Here is a 22,651-nt window from a genome sequence, read left to right on the forward strand (position 1 = left end):
CAAGACGGCAGAAGAAGAAAAGCTTCTAGCATATAAATCTAGAAAGAAAGTTAGTAGAGCCCAGAATTTTCAGGGAGATTATCAAGTCCCAAGCTTGTTTACTGAGTTGCTAAGAACAGCAAGAAGAAACTAGGCCTGAAATAGTAATTGTTGTCTTCCTAGCATGGGGAAGATGTAAATCTCAAGGACATTGGTGTCCAATGGCCTGGTGCATATTGTAACTATTTCAAAAGGTATATCAAGGGAAGTCATTTGACACAATTCAATATTCAGAATTACCTGATTTTTTAAAGCATTAATTTCTCTATCCATTTCAGAATGAGTTCACTTCACTCCCACCCTGGTCAACAAGATCTCCATTTTCATATTCTTTTAATGCCGTCATGGCTGTTTGCAACGCGTTGAAACATCTGTGACAATGAACAGAATAATTAAGTCAATGTCTTCATAGCTTACATATTATACATTTCAAAAGGGTAATTTTTGAACCACTACCTTAAATTATCCTCAATCATAGAGAAGAAAATAAATATAAAAAGAGTTCTTGTCATTACTCAACACATCTGACGATATTTTGGGAAATAAAACCAGAGAAACAGTAGCCTCACCAATGATTTCATCTCTCTTTCAAAAGATATATATTCGTCATCAGCTCTACATTAATGTCACTTCATTTTAGAACACTGCCCACATGATTTCTCGTTATGCTGTCATATTTGTAGAACGAAGGATGCCTTCCAAATAATATAATACAACAATTAAAGGATAAGGAAATTCATTTTGAATAAAAAAAGTTTTACAGTGCTGTGATGTGTCTTCGTTATTTTAATTGTCGATCCATGTAAATTGGCTGGGGAAGTGTTTAAAGGTCCTAGGCTACAAAACACAAATGATCTCATTTAATGCTATTGGAATACCAAGTTGCATTTAAAATGTTGCTTTAGTGGATGGAATTACAGGTAGTCTCTAACTTGAAAAATCAGTTGGATCTCAAACGCTCCTTTGCAAACTGACTTTGTGGAACAGGGGAGGCATTTCTTCCTCCCACTCAGAGGTAGTACTCTTAAAAGCAGTTCAATAAAAACCCCGCAAAAACTAATTCTATCATAACACTGCTAAATTAAAGTCCTGGAAAATGCAGGACCATTTGGAGATTCTCCTCTCCCACTAATACGGCAACCTCTCTCCTGTGGTAAGAAGATCTGATACCTCAGCGGTGATAACTTCTTGCCACATTCAATTAAAAGTCATCCACTGGAATTCAGTTACAATGCAATTTGAAAGCATTAAATGCTTACCTTTCAAAAGTGTGACAGAATACAGAATTTAGACAGACTATGGTCGATGCTCTCATCCAAGTGGGATATGAAATAAATGTGCAGATAATGACAATATACAACCACGTGTAAGAGCTTTAGGGGAGTGTAATCGAAATTTCAATGTCAACTCTGATGGGGAAGGTCATTCACTACCAAAAACAGAGATCAGAGTAGGCCTCAGTGAGGAACTGCATTTGGGTGAGGATGAGTGTAGATACCATGGGTAAATATCACAGACACAGGACAGATTTGGGAAAGCCCAAGGCATGTTTTGAAGCACAGAGAATAGTCCAGTTGAACAGGAGTGTAAAGTATAGAAGACAGAATAATATAATTGAAGAGAGAAAAGGCACGCTGCTGGCACATCGTGAAGAGCCTTATATCCCAGGTCAAGAAATGCTGTGGGGTCTAGCTCAAAAGTCATATACTTAACTTAGTTTGGCTGATCCCACAAAATTAGAAGATGCCTTTTACTCCTTCAGTCTCTGACTGCATTTCATTTCGACCATTCTAAAGCACTTAATACATTCTCATTTGCACAGCTTATTTGGGTCCCTACATTACCTCTTTGAATAGCCTCCAATCACTCACTGTCAAAGCAGGGACTGCACATTAGTAATGGACCACTGTCACTCCAGGACCAGCACAGTATTTTATATAGAATCGATGTTTGATAATACTTTTTGACTGAATGACAATTGAACAAATTAGATAAATAATGAAGGAAATAAATTAGGACGGAAAACATAGAAATTTACCTTAGAGAAGCATTTGTGTCCAGAAATAGTATACAGAACAAGCGAGTGTCAAATGCTGTATAGTATCATTCCACCAAACATACTTTAAGGTACAGGTGCTATGCAGCATTTTACTATAGCTTCAGAGATGCAGGACACAAGGTATATTTGTCAGCGGTAAGTTAGTGAAGAAAATGAAAATAAAAAAAAAAAAACCCTTTGTTCACTTAGAATCATCCATGGTGGAATTCTTTAAGTGTTAATATACAAAATGAATTTGTACTCAGTATTTAACAAAAGAGTGAAATCCTTGCTTACGTAATGTTTCCTTTGAAAGGCCTGCCAAAAGGGGTCTTACCGATTTAAATCTTCCTCTAATTCATCATTTCTCTTCATTTGTCGTTCTAGAGAATCTTCCAGACATTGCTTCCACTCATTGAGTCTCGTGAATTTTTCCCTTTCAATACGAAGCTTTAAAAAAATTTTACAATGAAAAATATCACAATTGAACTGGCATTTCTCAAAGGGATTCTCTTCATTAACTCTAGCTCCAACTGTAAATATCAATTTAAGCATAGATTGTTAAACCAAAACAAATATGGAAAGATTTGAAAATGATTGATCTTCCTTGACATGACATACCTTTCCTGTGATTTCACTACAAACTATTTCTTTTCTTTTGAAATTTAAATCAATGAAAGTTCTGATTTGATTCAATATAGGTATTACTTTTACTGACAATATTCATAAATTTAGAAATGATTGAAATGAATAGGAATGAATAGAAAGTGGGCCAAGTTTCCCAACACACCACACCTTGGAGGAACATTGGCCTTTCCTATTTCTCTAGAGCCCATGATAATTATCCGTTCAGCTCCACTTCCCCTTTGCGTTGGCACACCTGACCCATGTTCCACACATTCCTATGTTGAAATGACAATGTATGTCTTTGTAAGTAAGGGTGTAAAACAGTTCTGCTAATCTCTTTGTACTGAAATAAGAGAGATGCAACGTGAGTAAATTGACGTTTTCTTTTTCTCCTTGAGTGGTTATCTGTTGTTCCCGATTATGAGCCAGGTGCTCTTTACTCTCTTGCAAAGGAAGACAGAAGCCTGCTCATTGTGGTGAATACTGCATGATTGTATTGTAGACTCACTCCTATTTCTCCTCTTTGCTTCCACATTTCTCCAATGAATGATTACCACAGCTGCAATTTCTTCACTTCCTATTTCCATTTCATTCATCTATTTATCTGTAACTCTTCCCTTATTTATTTTCTATTTATCTGTGACTTAATTGGTATAGGAAATTCCCAGTCATAACGTTTATAACGTATCAGTACAAATAGGTCCTGCCCTCAACCGACGTCTCAGAATCTGCAACTCTCAGAGTTTTACTGAATAACTTAGGGCACCAAAATTATGCAAAACTGGCCCAGGATCATGAAGCCATTTGTGTCAACATTGGGATTTCAACCTATGCTTACGTCTGAGGCAAGATCTCTATTCCTAAAACATAGTGCCTTTCTTCATTGCCATAAAATCAGTTATTCCCTCCTTACTAGTCTACTACAACTGCATTCTCAAGAGGTAGAAGTCATACTGGTATCCAAAAACTTTTCTTCTTAGTCTCTGACTTCACTGAAACATAGATCCTCTTTCTCTTCTGTGATTGGTAATTTATTTTCCCTATAAATTATCCTTTCACCCTGTTTCTCTTTCCTCTTCTATCTCATGGAGACCCCTTTGGTCCTGGATCATGACTTCAAGCCGAGGATCAAAGAGTGAGGGAGGTGAGCATTTAATCCCACCTTCTCATTTTACAAAAGAGGAAGCAATCACACTGGTGTTAAATCAGTTGCATACAGTTTAATTAAAAACAAAAGGGCTACAGAGTCTTTCTGTTCTAATTTTGCCCGCACACCAATCTTTCCTACAAAATGCTAAGCCAAGTACTATCAAACATCGTTGAGATCATGTTACTGCCATGTACAGGAACTTCTATGGGCTATCAGATTGAGGCTTAAATTCTCCGTCTTCTTTTCTCTTATATCTCACTTCACATTTTTCCAACTTTTAATTCTAATTGCTTTACGGCTCCCCTCCTCACACTCCTATGCTTTTCGTATTTTCCTATCGCTCCCTATCCTACTAATCCATCACTTTCTTAGCCTATTGGACTCCATTGCTCTCCTGTACTGCTGATCCCTTCCCAAATCTCGAAGGCAACTCAAAGTTCTCACTTTTCTTCAATGCTTTCCTTACTATTTTGCTTCAATGAACCTTGCCTTCACTACATTCTTTGAGATTTTTGTCTGCAGCATTCAGTGAGTATGCTATTCGGGTTAATGCCTACATTGAGAATCACCTGTCATTTTAGTTCTTTATTATTTCAGTGTCTACTGGTGACACATTGTATAGGGACCTAGCAGGAATTCAACTGCACTATACTCATTTAGAACTATAAGCAGAGCAAAAATGGACAAGTCATGAGTTAGTACAGATTTTTTTATAAATGAAGAATCCAAGGTTTGAGAGAGAAAAACATTCATAAAAACAAGTTGTATGCCAAGAGGCTGAGCCAGGACGCAAAATTTTTAAAGTTCACCCTCCTATATATGCTATCAATAATTAATATACATATGTGCAGATGTATAGATGTGTGTACGCATATATAAAATTCAGATATTCGGCAATTTTTCTTCCACTAGAGTTGCTACCTCAGCAAATTTGCTCTGGGAACTTCTTGTACTGAGAACAGGACTGGATAATACCATCTGCTCTAACCTCCACCTATAGTGATCTCTCCTTTTCATAAATGCTTACATGTTTACCATGCACTTAGTAGTTGTTTATATGCTACATTGTATTAAACATGAAATTCCTCTATTTGGCATTGGAATGCTAGAGAGACTGAAAATTCTTCAAGGAGAGAGTGCATGTCTTACACATAGCTTTTGCTACCTGCTCAGAACCTCTCATAGTGGAATTCACATATGGATTTTCACTAGTTGATGAGGTAAATTTTGAACAAGGAAGAAATTGTAATTTGACTAATTTTTACAGAGCGAAAACTTGGATGATCTGGGAAATTAGATTAGAAATGGGTGCTAGTTTGCACTGAATACCAATTACATGAGGTAATTCGTACTGACAAAGAGGGACTCTGACTTTTTTCTTCCTTACTTTACCTTCAAGGTCTCAGTCCACACCTAGTTTCTGGACTGCAGCCTGAAACTAAAAGGTTTGGAAGGGTAATATTTCAATCGATGTGTTCCACAAACAATGTGAGCGAAATGAAGACAATGAGGGATAGGGGAGTTAATTGGGAAAAAAAAAGTTGTTTCACTCTCGTACTGCGTTCTGAAACCTAGAAAAATGTCTCAAGGGTCAAATGCCAGAGTAAAGAAGTTATTCTAAGAATGAGATTGGACCTTGTAATAATGTCATAGCTAAGGGAAGTATACGGAAATTAACGAGTTCAAAATAAGGCTTTTGAAAAATTAGGAGGTAGATATGAAAATTGGGGAGGCAGTGGTTATTTGTATGAAAATGACAATGGTCTTTTGTTTTCAGTGTAGAGAAACTAGCATTTAGTCAGTGTCTAACGTGTGCAAGGAACAAAGGCCATAAAGTTGAGTGATTTGCAATTATCATCTCATTTGATTCTCACAACAACCCTGGGAGGTAGGTGCTATTATCAACCCCATTTCATGTTTGAGAATACTGAAAAGATTAAGTGACTTGCCTAAGATCACACCAAGAGCATCTGAGGCTATATCTGTAATCAGATCTTTCTCAGCCCAGGCTCAAGATTTTATCCATAATTGCTGCCAATCCCCTTCAAGTTGAGAAACATCTCATCATACAAAATTCTCTTTTTGATCACTTTGGCTTAGATTTCCCTTGCTTTACCACTTATGATGGGTACTAATTTGAAAATATGTTTGAGGAATGTCAGAAATATCCACTTCTATACTTTTTGGCAGGCATAATGATGAATAGCACACACAACTAGATATAAATATGGGAAAGCAAATGAAAAAGGAGAAAGGCACTTGACCTAATAATGGAAACCCGTTAGGGGAATTTGATTGTGTTGGTATTCTATGCGTAACCTCCCCTTCATTTTAATAATTTCTAATAATAATAACAACAATATTTTTTTTACTGAATTTATATGCGGCCATTGGAGGCTCTGGGAAACCGAAAATATATAAAAAACCAGAATAGACAAACTCAAGGTGCTTTCGTCCAAATATCACCTTGAGCCAATTTTCATTTTAACTCCATTTTCAACCTAGGCAAAGCCAAGAAATGAATATAGAGTTTTGTCCTTCTTGTTTTTCCACTAGTAATACTACTATTATTACCAGTACCACTACTACTTCTACTAGAAGTACTACTACCAAATCTATTACAACTACTACTACTACTTTTGCTACTACAATAATAACAATTACTCTACTGCCAACATCCTGGGAAAAGGAATTTCTATGGAAAATAAGGAAGCATGAATACTCCCTGTCCTCAAGGAACTCCATTATAATTGGGTAAAAAACAATGAGATAAAGCAATTGATAGTTTGATAAGAAATGCGATCACCATAGGACAATCTATCTGTAATTAAATACCAGATTTTGTGGTATCAGATGAAAAGTGGATTTGAGGAGATTCAGGAATCAACAGGGGTGAAAAGCCCAAAAAGCATTATGAGAAAAGAATCATACTTTTGTAATTCAAAAACATCTTGAATGTGAAGAGTAGAAAGGTTTTGAATAGGTAGCACAGATGAGGAAGTGAAACTAAACAAGAAGAGTAACTAAACAAGATGGAGGTATGGAGGTGGAAATCCACAGGGTGAGATCAGATTGATTAAGTTAGGGAATATTAATGAAAGCATCCATCTAATTACTTCAACTCCAATTTATCCTTTCCATGTACAATTTCTATATGTACAAAATGTGAAGAAATAACATTTTCTTGTTATTCAAGGAGGAGTTTGAACAGAAAGAAACAAAGAATTTGTACTTGACAGTGCTGTTTGGGGGATTAAATGAGAAAATGAAGGTCAAGGTGTTTCTAAAAATCGAGTATGATAGAAATGATTGAGCTATTATTGGTCCTGGGACAAACACCTCACTCTTTGCATAAGGACAGATAAACCAAATGGTCAACCACAGAAAGAGTGAATATAAGTATTAAAATTTACGTGTACAGATTGTGGAAGTTGGAGGAGTAATTCTAAGTCAACGGAAATTACAGACACAGTGTTCAGAAAATTGACAAAACTGGTAAAATGAGAAAGCAGCAATTCCCCAAACCACTTGGTAGTAGCTAAGAAAGAGAAGGGTAGAGAATTGGAATGGGCTAGGTACTCAAGAGATAGCAGGCAATGAATATAGCAGTCTCTGGGTTGATAAACTCAAGGACCCCTACCTTCTGGGATAAGAACTCACTGTTCGAGAAAATTGCGGGGAAAACTGGATAACAATGTGGTGGAAACTAAGCATAGACCAATTCATGACACCATGCACAAGAATGAATGGGTACATGATCTAGGGATATAGATTGATATCATGGACAAAGTGAAGGAGGAAGGAATAGTGTATTTATCAGATTTATGGAGAAGGGAAGAGTTTTTGACTAAAGGAAAGACAGTAAGCATTATGAAGGGAAAGGTGAATAATTGTGATTGCACTAAACTGAAAAGTTTTTGCACAACTAGACCCAATGCAATCAGGATTCAGAGGGATGTAGTACATTGGGAAAGAATTTTGACAGTTAATGTTGGGGACAAAGGCCTCATTTCTAGAGTATATAGAGAACTGAGTCAAATGTACCAGAATACAAGTCATTCCACAATTAATAAATGGTAAAAGGATATGAACAAACAATTTTCAGAGGAAAAAATTAAAGATACCTATAATCATAGAAGAAATGCTCTCAACCACTTTTGATTAGAGATGCAAATCAAAACAACTCTGAGGTACCACAACACACCTATTAGATTGGCAAACATGACAGAACAGGAAAATAATAAATGTTGGAGAGGATGTGGGAGAGTTGGAACACTAATTCATTGTTTGTGGAGCTGTGAGTTCATCCAACCGTTCTGGACAGCGCTTTGGAACTGTGCCGAAAGGGCTACAAAAATGTGCATACCCCTTCACCCAGCAATATACAGCAATATGACTGTATCCCCAAGAGATAATAAAAATGAGAAAGGACCCCACATGTACAAAAATATTTACAGCATCACTCTTTGTAGTGGCCAAAAACTGGAAATCAAGGGGATGCCCATCAATTGAGGAATGGCTGAAGACATTATGGTATATGAATGTAATGGAATACTATTGCGCTATAAGAAATGATGAGCAAGATGACTTCAGAGAAGCCTGAAAATATTTACATGGTTTGATGCTGAGCAAGAGGAGCAGCACCAGGAGAACTTTGTGCACAGCAACCACCAAAGTGTGCAAGAGCTTTTTCTGGTAGACTTCGATATTCATAGAAAAAAAAAAAAATTCCCAATGGTGCCCTAAGGCAAAATGCTTTCCACATGCAGGGAAAGAACTATGGAATTCAATCGCAGAATTTAACAGATCATTTCTGTGTGTGTGTGAGTGTGTGTGTGTGTGTGTGTGTGTGTTATATTTTGGTTTGTTATATGATTTCTCCCATTTATTTTAGTTCCTCTACACAGCATGACTACAGTGAAAATGTACTCAGTAGGAATGTATATGTAGATTCTATATAGAATTGTATGGCTCTTGGGGAGGGAAAAAAATCTAAGTTTTGTCGTAGTGATTGGAGAATATTAAAACTAAATATATTGCTTAAAAATGTGAAATGTCACACTGAATATACTTTCCACTCCTTTGTTTCCAGAACAAATTACTGATCTTTTTGCATACGTACTTGACTTTTGGTTTCATCTACTTCCTTCTGTAGTTTTTCCTTATCTTCATAATCAATTTCATTAAATGATGTGACTTGTTGTGAAACTCCTGTCAGGGACTGATAATTGCAGGAAACAGGTGGCTCTCGCTGAAGATTTCTTACTCTAGCCTGATAGAAATATGTCCAAATTACTAATATTACAGATTTCATAAAGCAACATTAGCTCGTATAAAATAAATATAATTTTAAAATTCAAATCAAAAGTCTATATAATTTTGCATACAACTTAATTTCTTCAGTATGTTCATAATTATCAAAGATTGAAAGACAGAAATCTATTAGGGATTAAGAAAACAACCTCATTTTGCAGGTGAGAAAAACTAAACTCCAAAGAGGTTAAATGAGTAACCAAGGTCCTAAAGGTAGACGTTTAGAAAGAAAAAGATTGAAACTTGGCTCCTGAGACAGCAAAGTTGTTTAGATTATACCACTCAACTTCCATTTAGCATGGAGCAAATGAGATCTTTCTACTCCCTCAGAATACTCCTCAGAAATCAGTACAGTCAGCCTGCTTTCCCCATTACATCTTAATTGACAAGAATGAGACCACCTCCAAAGCTATCTAGGCACTAAAACATTTTACGTGAAATTCCCACGCAAAGTAAAGGAAAGAGGAGGGAAGAACGTACACTTTCTTATGCTTGGTAGAAAATGTAAAGGTTTCCCATTCCATTTTTCGGAAAAGTTGACTACCTTATTTCTGTGTGCCAGTCCGTAGAAGAAAGACATCTACAAGAAAAGGTTGTGCTTTCTTTCCTCTCATGGTTTACGCTGGAGAATGAACATCGGCACTGATATGCTTGTCAGGCTTGGTAAAAGCACTTAACATGCCCAAAGTCAAAATGTCAACAACAAATATGGGCGCTAGGTATTATTCACATCTTCAACAGTCTTTGCTAAGCCTTCAAGGAAGTTGCTTTCTCTGTTCAGATAAGAGTTACACTCCTGGTTTCAGTCAATGGAGAAGAAACAGGAAACTATGGAAAATATGCTAGTTCTACACGCTATGTGTACATAGCATGTTAGAAGTACAGAGTTTTGGACATACAGACGTATTCATCCGTTCACATATATGTATATGGAGATATCCACACAGAAAAACATAACTGTATGTGTATAGAATGATATACTGCAACAATTCTTCTCCTCTTTCACTACAGAGCAAGGGGAATTATTGCATAAATTATGAAAACCAAATGAAGCCAAAAATCAAAAGAAGCCAAATGTTTTTTCTAATTAGACAAGATGAAGTACTTTGTAAAAGTCAATTTTAGTAGAGTCACGCCAAATTTTTTGAAGAAAACATAAGGCTAAGAGAAGACAATGTAAAGTTCAGAAAGTAAAATTGGCTCAATTCACTGAATTTCTACAAGTAAACTGTACTCTATTATGGAATGACTAGATAAAATTTTAAATTTTTTAGATGAAATCATTACCCAGGACAATATGTGGTAGAATCGACCCTCACTGCATATATGAAAAATCACAGATAATGAGATCTGCTATTAGACTGTATAAATTATTCATATTAAGGAACTAAAAGGAGTGATTCCAGAACCGGCAACTTTGGAAACTGAGCAAGACTTGTTAGTCCAACCACAAAAAAAAAATAAAAAAAGAGATGAAAAAATAGTGGAGTACAATTAAAAAATAAGATTAGTAACTGAAAAATTAACGCTTAATGAAGAATCATAATGTTTCTGAATAGAAGCACTGTCCTAAATTTCAAAGAAAAGTAGTGGCTAGACTATGGAATTTCATTACAAATAGAATCCAATCGTTAATGTTTCAAAAATGAGTTCAAAAGTGTCTAAATTGAAACTAGTTAGACAGATGAGTATGTTTAAATTTTAATGAAACTCGTAAAGGGCATATTGCACAGTTATCTCAAAAGAGATTTTATACTTCAACTGTAATATTGTTCCTAGCATTATGTTGGAAGACTTTTCTTAAATTGCAGCATTTGAAAAAATTTGTGATATTTCAGTATTCAAATGGAATAATAGAAAAATTAATGAAATAAAAATTTATCTTTATTTGGATACTAGAGATTTCCTATACAAATATTTATTAAGCCAAATGTCATGGACTGCATGATTTCTTGAAGCAAAATGTGTCGTTACCTAAAAGAAGAATTTGTAAATTATTTTTATACTTTTATCTTTTATATTATTATTTTTATGTTTAAAATTGCTTTCGATTGTTTGCTTTATTACTTATATTGTATTACAGTACATTTTATTTTCATTTTTATATTCATTTGATCTTAAAAATTATTATATTACTTGTTCTATTTATCATATCATGGATTCTCACTCTCAATTCTTATATATCAGAATTTATACAATGAAAGATAATAGCATCACCAGCCTGTCGAATATTCAAATTCCTAAGATATCTTGATAAAAATTAAATTGAATTTCATTTCAAAACGACTAAAACTTATCCAAGCAAAATACTTCAAGAGCGAACCCTCTTGCGGCCTTCTCATTTTCATATTTCCACGTTTGCTCTCTGAAGTGGTTCCATTCACGCATTAACTAATACTTTATTGCTCTCTTCTACTATAAGAGCTTGTTTATCAATATCAGCATAAACTTTATTGAAGAGATCAATAAATTGCACCTGGGCATCACTCATTTGCTTTTCTTGAATTATGATTTTCTTCTGTGTGTCTTCAAGCTCTTGCTGCAGCACCATATTTTCACTCTGGATTTGGCCTAATCTTTCTTGGAGAGATTCATTTTCCAAACTATATCTCTTGATTTTTTCCTTTAACACTTGATTTGGTTCTTCAAGTTTCTCTGCCTTCTATTCAGCATGCTTCAGTTCTCTCTGTGTGTTTTCTAAAATGTATGTCTTCTCTCTGAGGGATTCATGGACAAGGTCTAACTCATTTTCTAAACTCTTGGCTCTACTTGCAGTCTTAGAGAGTTTTTCAGAAAGGACACCGTTATCCTCTCTTAGACTACACAAGTCATGGTTTAGTTTGTCCTTTAAATGAAGCCACTCATCTCTTTTACCCTCAAAGGAATCCTCAATGGCTAATTTTGATAACTCATATTTGCCAACGATTTTAATCAACCTGGACGCGTATGATGCCCCATCGTCCTCTAGTTTCTCAATGTTTTGTTCTGCATTCTGCAGTTTAGAGTTCAGCATGGCATTCTGAGCTTTCAGAACGATTATTCGTCGACGGCACTGAAATCCGATTTTTCTTAACGCTTCTTTATTTAATTGTAATTTCTGTTGAAGCTCCTCAATCTTTTCTTTCAACGCTTCAGTTTCTTCTGTGTGGTGCTTTCTGGTGCGCTTATCCTTAATTTTTACTGTGTGTAATTCCATTTGGTGCATGGCAACTTCATACTGTATGATTTCCTTTTTTTTCTGCAGGTATTTTTCCTTTTCGTTCCTAAGAGGAACCTAAAGATAAGAAAAAGAAAAAAAATGTTATTCAAAATAAAATTATAAATTCTGATATTTCCATAAAAATTCAAAATAAACGCCAAAGGTCCAAGAAGCATAGTGTCTTCAGAGGAAAAGTTAACTGAGGGAGTTTCACCTATTTCCCATTCTGTTAATTTGCGCAAAGAACAGGACTTAAAACTGCATCATAAATCAAAGATTTGGAACGCGTTTTTGGATCGACAAAGCTGTCTGTCTTTCAGTATATTTGATTTCCTTTTCTCCATACATTTTATCTCACACTGCTGATTCTATTTCAGACATTTCAAGGTCTCTGGAAAGTACTTTCAATACATGATCTCACCTACAATTTGCACAACCTTTATGAGGGAAATACTTATATTTATTTATATTGCTAAGTGTGGAACAGAAGTGCAGTTCACGCATTTGAAACTATAGATTATTAGAGCAAAAGGGGACACTACTGATGAGTTAGTACATCATTTTATAATTCAAGAACCAGAAGCCTAACGACAGAAAACCATTTGCTGAAAGTCGTGTGGATGGCAATGGACTGAAGCAGAACACAAAATCTTGGAAAAGTCCCCCTTAGATTGACAGTTTTACCAGATTTCAGACATATAATTATATGAACACACACATGTGTGTGTAATTCCATATGTGCACATGTATAATTTTGTGTGTACATATACACATCCACACAGGAACAGATATATCAATATAAATAAATATATAAATGTACATATATATGTATAAATATATATACATATATATATATATACATATATATGTATAATACGTAGGTATTCAGCAATTGTTCTTCCACTAGGGCTGCTAACTCATCCAATTTGCATCGAGTAATGTTCTCATTAATAAAAACATGAATGGATTAATACCATCTGCTCTAATTTCCACCTGTACTGATATCTTCTTTCATAAATACTTACAGGAATATCGTTCACTTAGTAGTTGTTTAAATTCTACTTTTTGCTACAAATGAACTTTCTCTCTTTTGTATTGACTTCCCAGAGAGAGTGAAAATTCTTCAAGAAGACAGTGCGTGTCTCACACACAGTCTTCGTATACTTCTCAGGGTCTATCACAGTGTTGTTCACATAATTATTATTCACTAATTGATGAAATAACATTTGAACAAGGGAGAAACTGTAATTTCACTGAAATCTTCCATAGTGAAAACTTGCGCGATCAGGGAAATTACACAAGACATAGTGCCAGTTTGGCCAGAATGCCAATTAATTGACCTACCTCTTCCTACCAAAGATGGATTCTAAATTACTGCTTCCTTGCTGTAACTTCCAGGAGTCAGTTCACACCTAGTTTCTTGACTGCATCCTGATGCAAAAAGCTTTTGACGGTTAATATTTTAATCCAGGTCTTCCAGAAAGAAGGTGAGGGAAAGGAAGACAAGGAGTGATAGGGGAGCTACTTGGGAAACAAAACTTATTTCATTCCAGTGCTGATTTCTGACACCTTGAAAAATTTCTCAAGAATACAAATTCAAAAGAAAAGTAATTTTCAGAAGAATGAGACTGGAACTCATAATAGTTTTTTAACTAAGCCAAGTCTACTGAAATTAGACAGGTTAAGAAAAGTCTTTTGCAATATTTGGAGATGCTTATCAAAATTTGGGAGGTAGTATTATTTGTATAAAATGGACAATGATCTTTATGTCCTTGGAGCAGGGAAACTAATATTTCTTAAGTATCTAATACGTGCCAAGAACAAAGGCCATAACCTTAAGAGATTTACAATCATTATCTCATTTGATTCTTCCAACAACACTGAGAAGTATGTGCTATTATAATCCCCATTTTGTGGCTAAGGAAAGGGAGAAGAATTAAGTGACTTGCCTAGGATCACACAGATAGAATCTGTGGACACATTTGAAGTCAAATCTTTCTAACCCCAGACGCAAATTTCTATCCCTAATTCCCCCAACATACGTCTAAGTGGAGAAATATCCCATCATCAAAAGTTCTTTTTTTGCCTGCTTTGGAAGAGATACGTACTTACTAAGCAATTTATGATGACGACTAGGGTGAAATTTGTTTTGAAGAGTATCCGAAATACCTCTTACTATAGATTGTGCCTTCTACAATGATGAATCCATACCTAAATACTTGGAAATGTGGGAAAGCAACTGACAATGGAGAAAGGTATTTGCTAGCATTAAAGGGAACAGGTTAGAAGAATTTGACTGTCGTGCTATTGTACGCTTAACTGTACCTTAATTTTAAAAATTTCTAAGAATAATACGAGCAACTGAAAAATAATTTTGTTTTCAATTTCTACTTTGCTCTTTGTGGTCTGGAGAATTCAAAATTTATAAAAATCAGACTAGAACATCTCCAAGTATTTTAGTCCAACCACTTTCAACTGCTGGCAAAATCAACAAATAAACATTTAGTTTCCTTGTTCCTGTTTTCCTACTACTAGGACTACTACTACAAGTACTCCTATCACTAGAACTAATAGTACTGGAACTACAACTAGTACTACTTGTACTACAACAATCATAACAATTGCCTCTACTGACAGTGTGCTTTGAAAGCAAAGTTCTACCGAGAAAGAATGAAGTATCCATTGTTCTGTCCTCAAGAAACTTTATTACAGTTGGGCAAAAAACAGTTAGAAAAGGGAAGTGATAGTTTGTCAACAGATGTGAAAACCATAAAGCAATAAATGCTCACTTACATACCCAATTCGGTATTAGGTAATTAGGTGGTATCAGATGAAAAGCGGATTTCAGGAGATTCAGAAATCCTTAGGGGTGAAAAGTCCCAATGGCATTATGGCAAAAATATCGTGGGTTTGGAATGCACAAGCCTGTTGGAGATGAAGAGTAGATAGGTTTTTGATGGGGAGTGCAGATGAGAACGTGTAACTGAGCAAGAAGTGAAGAAGGTATGGAGCTAGAAATGCACATGGTGAGATCTGATTGCTGAAGTTAGAAGATATTAATGAAATCATCCATCTCATTACTTTAATTCTCAATTGTATTTTGCAGGTACAATTTACATATTTAGGAATTGTGAAGAAACAACCTTTTCCTGTTATTCAAGGAGAAGTTTCAATGGAAGTATACAAATAATTTTTACTTCACAGCATTGTTTGGGGATTAAATGAGAAAATGATGGTAAAGGTCTTTCTAAACATAAAGAATCATAGAAATGATTTAGGCTTTATGGGTCCTTGGAAAAACACTCATTCTTTGTGTAAGGACAGATAAACCAAATTGTCAACGACATCATGAGTGAATATTAGCATTGAAATTCATGTGCACAAATTGTGGCGGTTGTAGGTCTAACTTTAATTCAACTTAAATGACAGACAGAGCGTTCAGAAAATTTATACTGTTGACGAGCAAAAGGGAAATGTCACACTGCACACAATTTCCATTCATCAGGAACAAATTATTGATCTTTTTGCATACATACTTTACTTTTGGTTTCGTCTACTTGCTTCAGTAGTTTTTCCTTCTCTTCATAATTCCTTCGATAAAATGATGTAACTTGTTGTGAAACCATTCTCATGGATTGATAGTTGCCGGAAACAGGAACTTCTCGCTGAAGATGTCTTTCTCTGGCCTGATAGATATGTGTTCAAATTATTTCTATTGCTGATTTCAGAAAGCAATATTAGCTCATATAAAATAAATATAGTTTCAAAATTCAAATCAAAAGTCATTATAGTTCTGCATGCAATTTAATTTCATCAACATATTCATAATTTTCATAGATTTGAGATATAAATATCTTAGATGGTATTTAACAAAATTCCCGCATGTGGCACATGAGAAAAACGAAACTCCAAAGAGGTTAGTTGAGTTACCCAAGGTCCTAACGTTAGTCGTTTCTAGGGAAAAAGATTGACACTTGGCTCCTGACACAAGAAAGCTCTTTTGATTATTCTACTCAACCTTCATTTAGCATGGATCAAATGCGCACTTTCCACTTGCTCAGTATAATCCTGAGATATCAGAACATTCAGCCTGGTGTCTCCATTGACTCCTTTTTGAGAATAATTACAGCCCCTCAAAAGCTATCTAGGGACTGAAATATTATAGGTGAAATTCACATGGAAAATACTGGAATGAGGGGGGAGGAATGTATACTTTTTTGTACTTGATAGACACATTAATCGTTTCCCATTCCTTTTTTCAGAGAAATTAACTGCCTCATTTCTATGCACCAACATTTAGAAAGAGGAGGACATCTACAAGAAACGTTTGAATTTTCCTTCCTCTCATTGTTTAACTGGGGAGAAGGAACGTAGTTACCGGTACGCATGTCAGGCTTGGTAAAAGCGTTTGACATGAATGATTTGTTTTGCTCAAAGCCAAAATGAAAACAACAAATATGGTCACTAGGCACTGTTCACATCTTCAAGAGTCTTTGCTAAGCCTTCAAAGAATTCCTGTTCCTGTTCAGATAGGAATTACACTCCTGGTTTCAGTCAATCGACAAAAAAAAGGAAACTATGAAAGAATATGCTAGTTCTCCCACTAATCTATACACAGCACGTTGCAAGTTCAGCGTTTTGTACATACAGACGTATTCATCCATTCTCATATGTGTATGTGTACATATACACGCAAGATGCAAAGTCATGTGTGTATAGACTGATACACTGCAAAAATTCATCTCTAATTTCATCATAGTGCAACGCAAATTATTGCATAAGTTATGAATACCAAATGAAGCCAAAAATCAAAAGAGATCAAAATTTTTTCTCTAATTAGGCACGATGAAGGAATTTGTGAAACTAACTGTAACTAAAGTCTGGGAAGCTATTTTGAAGAAAACATAAGGCTAAAAGGAGACAATGTAAAGTTGAGACAGTAAAATGGGCACAATGTACTGAATTCCCATAAGGTTACTAAATTCTGCTTTGGAAGGATAAGATAAAATTTTCAACTTTTTTAGATGAATTATTGCCCAGTACAATATATGGTATAATGGACACTCATTGTATATATGAAAAATCACAGAAAATGAGAGCTGGTATTAGACTGTGTAAAGTTATTCTTATTCAACAACTAAACGGCCGTGATTCCAGAACTTGCAATTTTGCACATCGAGCAAGAATTATTCGTAAAACAATAAAAAAATACTGACATTAAAATATTACTAGTGAAGCACAATTAAAAAATAAGATTATTAACCCAAAAAGTTAACGTTTAATGCAGAAAAATGATCTTTCGGAATAGAATTGCTGTCCTCACTTGGAAAGAAAAATAGTGTCTAGACTACGGAATTTCACTACAAATATAATCCAGTTGTTAATGCATCAAAAGGTAGTTGAGAGGAGTCTGAATTGAAACTAGTCATATTGTGGAATATGTTTAAATGCTAATGAGATGTCTAATGGGAATATTCCACAGAATCAAACAAGAAATTTTATCTTTCAACTGTTATATAATTCCTAGCATTTTTGTGTAAGATCTCTCTTCAACTTCAGCATTTGAAATAATTTATTCCATTTCAGAGTTCAAATGGGATATTAGGAAAATTATTAAAATGGAAAAAATTATCTGCATTTATGAGGCAGCGATTTCCCCTACAAATATTTATGAAACCAAAATGTCATGGACTCTGAGTCTTCTTAAGGTAAAAAGCATTTTTTTATTTTTATTTTTATTTCGTTTTTATGTTATTATTTTTATGTATCACATTATTTTCATTTCTTAATTTCATTGCTTACTTTTTATTACAGTATGTTTAATTATTATTGCATTCATATTATCTTAAAAATCATGACATTACTTGTTCTATTTAGCATATTATGGATTCTCATTCTCAATTCTTACATATCAGCATTTCCCCAATGAAAGTTGATAACCTCACCAGCCTGTTGAGAATTCAAATTCCTAAATTATCTTGATTAAAATTACTTTGACTTTCATTTCAAAAAGCTATATCGTTATCCAAGTATGACATTTAATGACCGAACCCTCTTTCAGCCTTCTCAATTTCATATTTACACATTTGTTCTCCTAAGTGGTTACATTCACTGACTAACACTTTCTTGCTGTCTTCTACTAGAAGAACTTGTTTTTCACTATCAGTATAAAGTTTGTTGAAGAGATCAATAAACTGTACCTGAGCATCACTCAGTTGCTTTTCTTTCATCGTGACTTTCTTCTGTGTGTCTTCAAGCGCTTGCTGAAGCACCATATTTTCACTCTGGATTTGACGTAACCTTTCTTGGAGAGATTCATTTTCCAAACTACATCTGTTGAGTTTTTCCTTTAACACTCGATTTGTTTCTTCAAGTTCCTTTGCCTTCTCTTCAGCATGGTTCAGTTCTCTCTGTGTGTTTTCTACAATATATGTCTTTTCTCTGAGGGATTCATGAACATGGTCTAGCTCATTTTCTAAACTCTTGGCTCCACTTTCAGCCTGAGAGAGTTCTTCAGAAAGGAAAGCATGGTTCTCTCTTAAACTAGACAAGTCACTGTTTAACTTGTCCTGTACATGAAGCCACTCATCTCTTGCTTCCTGAAAGGAATGTTCAAGGGCTAGTTTGGACGCCTCACTTTGCTCGTAATCGTCAATAACAGACATCAGACGAGACCTGTATGATTCAATTTCGCTCTCTAGTCTCTCTGTGTTTTCTTTTGCATTCTCCAATTGAGAGTTCAGCGCTGCATTCTCAGCTTTCAGAACCTTTACTTGGCCACTGTATTGAAATCGGATTTTTCTTAATGCTTCTCTATTCCACTGTAATTCCTGTTGAAGCTCCTCATTCTTCTCTTTCAAAGCTTCAGTTTCTTCTCTGTGGTGCTTTCTGGTTTGCTGATTCTTAATTTTTACTGTTTTTAATTCCACTTTGTGCATGGCAACTTCATACTGTATGATGTCCTTTTTCTCCTGCAAATATTTTTCCTTTACATTCCTAACAGGAACCTAAACATAAGGAAAAGAAAAGATAATGTTATTCAAAATAAAATGACTTATTCGGATATTTTCTTAAAAATTCAAAGGAAACGCCAAGGGGTCAAGAAGCATAGTGTATTTAAAGAAAAAGTTAACTGAGGGACTTTCACCTCTTTCCCATTTCTATCAATTTGCTGAAAGAATACGGCTGAAAACTGCTTCATCAACCAGAAGATTTGGACACCATTTTTGAACTCACAAAGCTGTCTGTCTTTCAGTAGATTTGGTTTCCTTTTCTCCATACATTCTGTCTCACACTGATGATTCTATCTGAGACATGTCAAGGTTTTTGGAAAGGACTTTCAGTACATCATCTCACCTAAAATTTGCACCACCCTTGTGAGGGAAATATTTATATTCCTTCATATTGCTAATTGGGTAACAGAAGTGCACTTCACGCACGTAAAACTATAGATTGTTCGAGCAATAATGGACACTACTGATGAGTTAGTACATCATTTTACAAATCAAGAACCAGAAGCCTAAAGACAGAAAATCATTTGTCGAAAGCCAACTGGATGGCAATGACTGAAGCAGAACACAAAATCTTGGAAAAGTCACCCTTAGATGCAGAGTTTTAACAAACTTCAGACACATATTTGTAAAAACACACACATATATGTGCATGTATCAACGTATGTGTACATGTATATTTTTGTGTGTGCATATACACATGCACACAGGAACAAATATATCAATATAAATAAATATATAAATATAAATGTACATGTTAATATAGATAGATAGATATAAAGATAGATAGATAGATAGATAGATGATAGATAGATAGATAGATAGATAGATGATAGATAGATAGATAGATGATAGATAGATAGATAGATAGATAGATAGACAGACAGACAAATAGACAGATAGATAGATAGATATAGATATACAATAGGTAGGTATTCAGCAATTGTTCTTCCAGTAGGGCTGCTAACTCAACCAAATTGCATCAAGTAATGTTTGCATTAGGAAAAACATGAATGGATTACTACCATCTGCTCTAACGTGCAACTTTAGTGATATCTCCCTTTTGTAAATGCTTACTGGAAAATCGCTCACTTCGTAGTTGTTTAAATTCTACCGTTTGTTATAAATGAAGTTTCTCTATTTTGTGTTAACTTCCACAGAGAGTGAAAATTCTTCAAGGAGACAGTGCACGTCTGACACACAGTCTTTTATCCTGCTCAGGATCTATCACAGTGTTGTTCACATAGACAGTATTCACTAGTTGATGAAATAACGTTTGAACAAGGAAGAAACTGTAATTTCACTAAATTCTTACATACTGAAAACTTACACGATCAGGGAAATTACACAAGAAATGGTGCCAGTTTGGCCAGAATGCCCATAAAATGACCTACTTCTTGCTGCCAACGATGGACTCTAAGTTACTGCTTGCTTGGTATACCTTCCAGGAGTCAGTTCACACCTCGTTTCTTGACTGCAACCTGAAGCCAAAAGCTTATGAAGGTTCATATTTTAATCCAAGTCTTTCAGAAAGAAGTTGAGAGAAATGAAGACAAGAAGTGATAGGGGCGTTAATTGGGAAACAGAACTTTTTCATTCCAGTGCTCATTTCTGACACCTTGAAAAATTTCTCAAGCATGGACATTGAAAGGAAAAGTCATTTTCAGAAGAATGAGATTGGAATTCATAATAGTTTCTTAACTAAGCTGAGTACACTGAAATTGGCCAGGTTAAGAAAACTCTTTTGCAATATTAGGAGATGATTATCCAAATGTGGGAGGCAGTATTATTTATATATAGTGGACATTGGTCTTTATGCTTTTGGAGCAGGGAAACTAGCATTTCCTAAGTGTCCAATATGTGCCAACAATAAAGGCCATAAACATAAGAGATTTACAATAATGATCTCATTTGATTCTCACAACAACCCTGAGAAGTATGTACTAGTATTATCCCCATTTTGTGGCTGAGGAAACTGAGAAAAACTAAGTGACTTGCCTAGGATCACACAGACAGAATCTCCGGACACATTTGAAGTCAGATTTTTCTAACCCCAGACCCAAATTTCTATCGCTAATTCCGCCAACATACGTCTAAGTGGAGAAATATCTCATCATCCAAAGTTCTTTTTTAACCTGCTTTGGCAGAGTTACTTACTTACTTTTCAAGTTATGGTGACTACCAGGGTGAAATTGCGGTTGGAAGAATCTCAGAAATCTCCCTTACTATACGTTGTGCCTTCCACCATGATGAATAGCATGCAGAAATACATGGAAATGTGGGAAAGCAACTGACAATGGAGAAAGCTATTTGATAGTATTAAAGGGAAGGGGCTAGAAGAATTTAACTGTCATGCTATTGTACGCTTAACTGCACTTTCATTTTAATAATTTCGAAGAATGATCACAGAAACTACAATACTTTTGTATTGAATTTCTACTTTTGGCGTCTGGGAAATTGAAACTTTATATAAAATCAGACTAGAGAAACTCAAAGTACTCTAGCCCAACCATTACCTTAGAACAAATTTAATTTTAGGTAAACTTGCAACTCCTGGCAAAATCAACAGAAAACATTGAGTTTCCTTGTTCCTGTTTTTCTACTGCTAGTGCTACCACTACAAGTACTACTATCACTAGAACTACTAGTACTAGAACTACTACTAGTACTACTTGTACTGAAAAAATAATAACAATTACTTCTCTTGACAGCATGCTTTGAAAACAACGTTCTATCAAAAATAACGAAGTCTAAATGATCACTGTCCTCAAGGATATCTATGATAGTTGGGCAAACAAGAGGTAGAACACGGAAGTAATAGTTTGTTAACAGATGTGAACAGCATAAAGCAATAAATACCCAATGAGGTCATATCAAATGAAAAGTGGATTTCAGGAGATTCAGAAATCCATATGGGTGAAAAGTCCCAATGGCCTTATGGCAAACGAATCATGCTTTTGGAAGGCACAAGCATGCTGGAGGTAAAGAGTCGATAGGTTTTTGACGGGTAGTGCAGATGAGGACGTGTAACTGTGTGTAAGCCAGAAGAAGAGTGTGAAGAAGGTATGGAGCCAGAAATCTACATGGTGAGATCAGATCGATGAAGTTAGAGGATATTAATGAAATCATCCATCTCATTACTTGAATTCTCAATTGCATTTTGCAGGTACAATTTACATATTTACAAATTGTGAAGAAACAACCTTTTCCTGTTGTTCAAGGAGAAGTTTCAACGTAAGTAAACAAGTAATTTCTACTTCACAGTATTGCTTCGG

General features: G+C 35.1%; 1 protein-coding gene across 1 annotated transcript; it reads right to left on the reverse strand.

Annotated features, from left to right (window-relative positions):
• Positions 1-8,992: 8,992 nt before the first annotated feature.
• On the reverse strand, positions 8,993-19,420 carry LOC140524348 (uncharacterized). The gene is made up of 4 exons (XM_072638742.1): positions 18,567-19,420; positions 15,903-16,052; positions 11,644-12,441; positions 8,993-9,126 (listed from the first exon to the last, which is right to left on the reverse strand). Exons 1-3 carry the CDS (start codon positions 19,302-19,304, stop codon positions 11,830-11,832), a joined length of 1,500 nt encoding a protein of 499 aa, XP_072494843.1. The 5' UTR covers positions 19,305-19,420; the 3' UTR covers positions 8,993-9,126; positions 11,644-11,829.
• Positions 19,421-22,651: the final 3,231 nt, after the last annotated feature.

Source organism: Notamacropus eugenii, chromosome 2, assembly GCF_028372415.1.
Source record: "Notamacropus eugenii isolate mMacEug1 chromosome 2, mMacEug1.pri_v2, whole genome shotgun sequence".
Lineage (NCBI taxonomy): Eukaryota > Metazoa > Chordata > Mammalia > Diprotodontia > Macropodidae > Notamacropus > Notamacropus eugenii.